At 39.9% G+C, this 6444-nt stretch overlaps 1 protein-coding gene across 4 annotated transcripts in view; it reads right to left on the bottom strand.

Moving 5' to 3' along the window:
• mapta (microtubule-associated protein tau a) overlaps positions 1-6444 on the bottom strand; it is a 37732-nt gene that overhangs the window by 3967 nt on the left and 27321 nt on the right. For all 4 annotated transcript variants that reach the window (XM_037691670.1, XM_037691671.1, XM_037691672.1 and 1 more), the window contains 4 exons: positions 5739-5831; positions 4909-5001; positions 3167-3248; positions 1420-1526 (listed from right to left, as the gene is read on the bottom strand). In XM_037691670.1, the coding sequence (XP_037547598.1) occupies positions 1420-1526; positions 3167-3248; positions 4909-5001; positions 5739-5831 (375 nt within the window). The remainder of the gene's footprint in view (positions 1-1419; positions 1527-3166; positions 3249-4908; positions 5002-5738; positions 5832-6444) is intronic.

The following is a 6444-nucleotide window of genomic DNA, read 5'->3' as shown; positions in this document are numbered from 1 at the left end:
TGATGTTTATAAACATCTGCAGATGACTAGGCCTTCAGCTGATGTTTGTTTACATCTGCAGACGACTCTAGACCTTCAGCTGATGTTTGTCCGTTTACATCTGCAGACGACTAGACCTTCAGCTGATTATAAACATTGCAGATGAGTAGACCTTCAGCTGATGTTTGTAAACATCTGCAGACACTCCAGACCTTCAGCTGATGTTTATAAACTTCTGCAGATGACTAGACCTTCAGCTGATGTTTATAAACATCTGCAGATGACTAGACCTTCAGCTAGACCTTCAGCTGATGTTTATAAACATTGCAGATGACTAGACCTTCAGCTGATGTTTATAAACATCTGCAGACACTCCAGACCTTCAGCTAATGTTCATAAAAACCTGCAGATGACTAGACCTTCAGCTGATGTTTATAAACATCTGCAGACACTCCAGACCTTCAGCTGATGTTTATAAACATCTGTAGATGATTAGACCTTCAGGTGATTATAAACATTGCAGATGACTAGGCCTTCAGCTGATGTTTACAAACATCTGCAGACACTCCAGACCTTCAGCTGATGTTTGTAAACATCTGCAGATGACTAGACCTTCAGCTGATTATAAACATTGCAGATGACTAGACCTTCAGCTAGACCTTCAGCTGATGTTTATAAACATTGCAGATGACTAGACCTTCAGCTGATGTTTATAAACATCTGCAGACACTCCAGACCTTCAGCTAATGTTCATAAACACCTGCAGATGACTAGACCTTCAGCTGATGTTTATAAACATCTGCAGACACTCCAGACCTTCAGCTAATGTTCATAAACACCTGCAGATGACTAGACCTTCAGCTGATGTTTATAAACATCTGCAGACACTCCAGACCTTCAGCTGATGTTTATAAACATCTGCAGACACTCCAGACCTTCAGCTGATGTTTGTAAACATCTGCAGATGACTAAGACTTCAGCTGATGTTTACAAACATCTGCAGACACTCCAGACCTTCAGCTGATGTTTGTAAACATCTGCAGATGACTAGACCTTCAGCTGATTATAAACATTGCAGATGACTAGGCCTTCAGCTGATGTTTACAAACATCTGCAGACACTCCAGACCTTCAGCTGATGTTTATAAACATCTGCAGATGACTAGACCTTCAGCTGATTATAAACATTGCAGATGACTAGGCCTTCAGCTGATGTTTACAAACATCTGCAGACACTCCAGACCTTCAGCTGATGTTTGTAAAACAATGTTGACAAATCAAAGTCAGAACTCGTGGTGAGAAATCCTGATGTTTAGCTTCACGTTACGAGTTCTCGTAACAACAAAACTCAGTTTTGGAGCCACTTGGAAGAAAAATGAACCGAGGATTTTATTTTTGGTGAAACGAGAGAGAACCTGCTGTGAGATCCAGATGTTTTTACCTTCCTCAGTCCACCTCCGGGAACGTGGCCGATGTTGTCCATGGAGCCGACTTTAGACTGAACTTTGAACTCTACCTTCTCGTTTTTGATCTCAATGTTTCCACCACCTGAAACAGAATAATAATAATAATAATGTTAATAATGATAATGATAATAATGTTAATAATGATAATAATAATGTTATAATAATGATAATAATAATGTTAGTAATGATATAATAATAATAATAATGATAATAATGATAATAATAATGTTAAAAATGATAATAATAATGTTATAATAATGATAATAATAATGTTAATAATGATATAATAATAATAATAATAATAATGATAATGATAATAATAATGTTAATAATAATAATGTTAATAATAATGATAATAATGATAATGATAATAATAATGCTAATAATGATAATAATAATGTTATAATAATGATAATAATGTTAATAATAATGCTAATAATAATAAGAAGAAGAACAAGAGAACAAGCAGAAGTGTTCTTCATGAATTATGAATAGGGATGTACGATATTGGATTTTTGAACGATATGTCAATATATTGTTTTCTAGATCTACTGACAGACGACAACTTTCTCTGCTGTGGAGTGAAAATTATTTCTATTTAATACAAACATTATTTATATTTAATACAAACATTATTTCTATTTAATACAAACATCTTTGTCAGTTTAGCTGCTGCCAAATGAAAACGCCAAAAAGGCTGAAAATAATGAAACACTTCAACTTGGATTATTTTTTAACGTCAAATTTATTCATGACATTTAATCTCTGACACGATGACATCACTCGAACAAACAAAAACAGCATCTTTTATATCGGAGAGTTATTTTGATGGAATGGCCGATATTTAACTTTATCGCTAATATCAGCCGATACGATACCGTGCCGATAATATCGTGCATCTGTAATTATGAAGACCTGCGGTGGAGGACGTCTCTAGACTGAGACCGTACAGAACCGCTGGGTGACCAGTCTCAGTCCAAAACATCTAAAACTGGAAGTGAAACCTAATTTGGAGCCAGTTTAGCAGCTCAGACAAATGTTTTAGGACTAAAATCCAGGAATAATCTGGGATTATCCTCGCTGTGTGGGAAGCTTTGACCTGGAGTTAATTCACAGAATCCAGCAGCTCGGATTAAAACCCCCACAGTCTGGCATTATTATTATTATTATTATTATTATTTATCTTGTCATACAAATAATGCACCTTTAAAAATAACAGACGAGTTTTCAGCCAACTGTCAAACTGTTATATTTTGTTGTTCTTCAAAGATTAAACTAAAGAAATAAGAATATTACACATTTTAATTGTTTATTATTTGTAGCCTGGATCCTTCACAGATAAAAAAACGAAAACCTTTCCTCAGAAAATAAAGTATAAAAAATAAATAACTACTTGAAAAATAAAATAAAGCAGCCAAACTATAAAACGTGTTTTAAAACGAGCCTCAGGTTTATTCTTTATTTTTGGTCTGAGATTATTTCTTTAATTACTGAGTTCTCATTCTATTGTTTAAAATAAATGCAAAGTTGTTTTTTTGTTTATTAGATTTTAATTGTTTAAATTTCTGCTTTTCATTCGGTGTTTGTTTTGAATATCAACCAACAAATCTGGACAACTAATACTCCGAACCACTTTATGGGATTAAAGTAAATCTGTTAATCCTGAGCGAGCGCGTGTGAAAAGTTTTGTTTTCCTTTGGACAAAAGTCGGAGCCGTCTCACCTGGTTTGTGGCGGATGTTGTCCTTGGATCCACATTTGCTCGTAACGTTGCTCAAATCGATCTTTTTGTGCACGATCTGAATCTGCAGACGACAGAAACGACAACAGAACGTTTTTATCGACTCGTGGAAAAATTAATCCATTAGTTCAAACTTTGAGCCGGCCGACCTCAGTCTTTAGAAACAAACCAATAAAAGCCGAGACGAGCTGGATTAGACATTAGGATTCAGAACCCGTTTATTAGTGCTGCAATAAAAACACTTATGATTTAGTGGTTAAAAGCTGCTGATTAGGAATAAAGATCCTGATCCGTGCACTGAAGTGACCTCGTCTTCTGGTCGGCTGTGGGAACACGAAACGCTCTGAGGTCCAGGACAAGAGACGCTTTGTCCCTCCTTTGGCACAATTAGGTCACTTGATCCTGAGGAGCATCGGCCCCAGCAGAGGCAAAAAGACTCCACGACCGAAGAGGTCAGCCGGAGCCAACGTTTGGTGTGGTAGTAGCTGAGCAACATCCTCAACACACTCTCTGAGGGACTAGGCCTGTCACGATAACGCATTCTGCGGGGCGATTAGAAATTATTGTGATAAACGATAATATTGTGTGAAATTTGACAATAATCAGTCATTATTTTGACCACCGGATGGCAGTATAAGACTGTTTGAACTGAAGGATGGATAGTGAGGGAGCGAGCAGCGTGTCTCTTTAAGAAAAATGGGAGGGAGGCCCCTAGACGTGACATGGGCCGTCTCTCTTCGGTTCTGCTCGGAGTGGTTTGAGCTCTTTAGCATTTGTCATGCAAAGCTTTTAATAAAAAAAATCGGTAAACAAGTTCTCAGCTTCTCTTTGCGGAGAAAAACAACTTTTTACACGAAGGCATGAGTTTCAACCGTGAAGTTTGGAGCTTCGACAAGACGGAGGGTTTTCCCCTGAGGTCGGCCTGTTAGCTTAGCTCGTAGCTTAGCTCGTAGCTTAGCTCGTAGCTTAGCTGCTCTTAACGATCCAAAAACGTGAGTTTTGATTGTTAAAATGGATTTTAAAGAGAAAGGGAGGAGTCAGTGAAGAACCGGAGTTGAGTCTTTTGTCCTCCAGTGTCTTCAGTAGAAAGAGAGACACGAAGAAACGATGAAGACGATAAACGAACATGTGGTCGATAATTTTCATTTATCACGCGATTAATTGATTTATTGTTTATCGCGACAGGTCTGAGTGCTACACACTGCACAATATATAAAGCTTTGGCTTCAACGGCCTGGTCTGTCTGTTAGTAAAATAATCCATTAACCACTGGGTGTGCGTCTACAACCGATTCACTTTTGGAGTCAACAAAATCCAAGATGGCTGCTGAAGCTAGTTAACCTCAGCAAACACAAATGTCCACAACAGTCAGTTTAAACAACTAAAACTTCCTACTTATTGTAAGGCGGCTGGCACTGAGGTGCAGCGGGCGATATGCATTCCTGCAGGTGGATCAAGAGCTTTACTTTGAAGCGAGCACAGAACTGATGCATGCTGGTCTGGGGGTCAGTTCGGGTCACAAACAGATTTATCAGGACTATGTTCCATCATGAGCATTTAGGGGGAACGAGGCTAACGGAAACAACGAGCTACACCCGGGCAGGAAAGGTTTGGGTCAGCGGCAGAGGAAACGCTCATGACTCCATAAGTCCAAAGATCAAAGTGAGAGGAGTTAAAGAGCTGGGCCCGTCCGGGTCAGAACGGGAGCGCCCGTCTCTACTCACATTTCCACCACCGGGAACGTGTTTGATATTATCTTTGGAGCCGCAGCGGGACTGCACACTGCTCAAGTCCAACTTCTTCTCAAGAATTTGTACCTGGAGTTTGTTTGTGAGGAGAAACAAACGGTTATGTTTGGAGACGGAGCGAGGCGAGGACCGCCACCGCTCCGTAGAGGAGGAACCACCAGCTGACATTTCTTTGACAAACACCTGCACCAGAACCACAGCAGACAAACAATTACCAAGATCGAAGGAAGAGATTTGTCTAAAAGAAGAGGGAGTACCTCAGGGTTCTGTCCTGAGACCCATGTTATTTACCCTAATCAAATATCAGTTTTTGCTGATGATGTCCAGCTCTACTGTTCTGACAAGCAAAGTGAGTTTCATCAACTGAAGTCCTTAAAAATGGTTTGGTTAACTTTAAACTGTGGTGAAGTGACGACTACTTGATTCCGATATGACTGAAACTCTCGTTACTGCCCCTGAAATTAAAGTTTCGGGCTTTGATACTTCGTTTTCTTTACATGTATGGATGTTCAAATGTCATTTTAGTTTATCTTATTGTGAAGTGCTTTAAGATATTATCCATGAAAGGTGTAATATAAATAAATGTTACTTAGTAATCAGTCTGAGCGTTTCAGAGGTTTTGGTAAGACCAGCAGCTGGCTCAGTTCCTGTTGTGATGAAGACCTTTAAACTGAGACACGTCACACAAACGGTACCGTGCTGGTCAAAACTTGGACACATTTAAAACTTTCTGTATTCTGGCGGTTTATATTTGGTACTTTTGTCCATCTTCTTTAAGAGCCATGAAATAAAAGCAGATATCTTACTTTGCCTCCACCTGGTTTGTGCTTTAAGTTTTCTTTGGAACCACAGCGAGCCTGGACGCTGGACAAGTCCAGCTTCTTATCCAGGATCTGAACCTGAAAAAACACCAGAACAAACGATCAAACAAGAGTAGCTGTTGGAAGATGTCGATCCAAACAGAGAAAATAAATAAATAAAGTTAAACGGATTGAAATAAAGTTTACAGTTGTCACTGCATGAAAGCTGCCGTCTGTAACTTCATGTTTGTCTTTGATGCTTTTGGACGCCCGGTTTGGTTTTACAGGAACCGTGAAGGAACGCGACCATTAGCTGTTTACCAACAGAAACAGAAGCAGCAGCTGGAAGGAGTCAGCTCCTCTACATCTGCACGATTCTCAACCAGAAAGAGGAGGAGCTCAGTCTGGACCGGACTCGAGTCTTTTTCACAAACCGTTCTGAAATATGAAACCTCCAAACCACCAGTGGTCGGCCATCTTCCATCTTAAATCCTGACTGGGTTAACTGGACATCTGTCACCTGACTGCGTCGAGGGGCGGAGCCAGCTTCTGTTAGCGCTGTTGCTACCTCGCTGAGCTGAGCGGTGCATCAGCGGTGGGTTGATGTCGCCGCAGCCAGAAGGCGTCTCAGTCCCAGCGTGAAGCGTTTTGTGAAAACGTGAACTATCCTGGTCCTTGAGGGCCACTATCCTAGTTCTTGAGGGCCACTATC

The sequence above is a fragment of the Nematolebias whitei genome, chromosome 17 (assembly GCF_014905685.2).
Source record: "Nematolebias whitei isolate Nwh7 chromosome 17, NemWhi1, whole genome shotgun sequence".
In the NCBI taxonomy this organism is placed as follows: Eukaryota; Metazoa; Chordata; class Actinopteri; order Cyprinodontiformes; family Rivulidae; genus Nematolebias; species Nematolebias whitei.
Note: the sequence above shows the minus strand (reverse complement) of the source record. Positions and strands in the feature narration are given on the sequence as shown.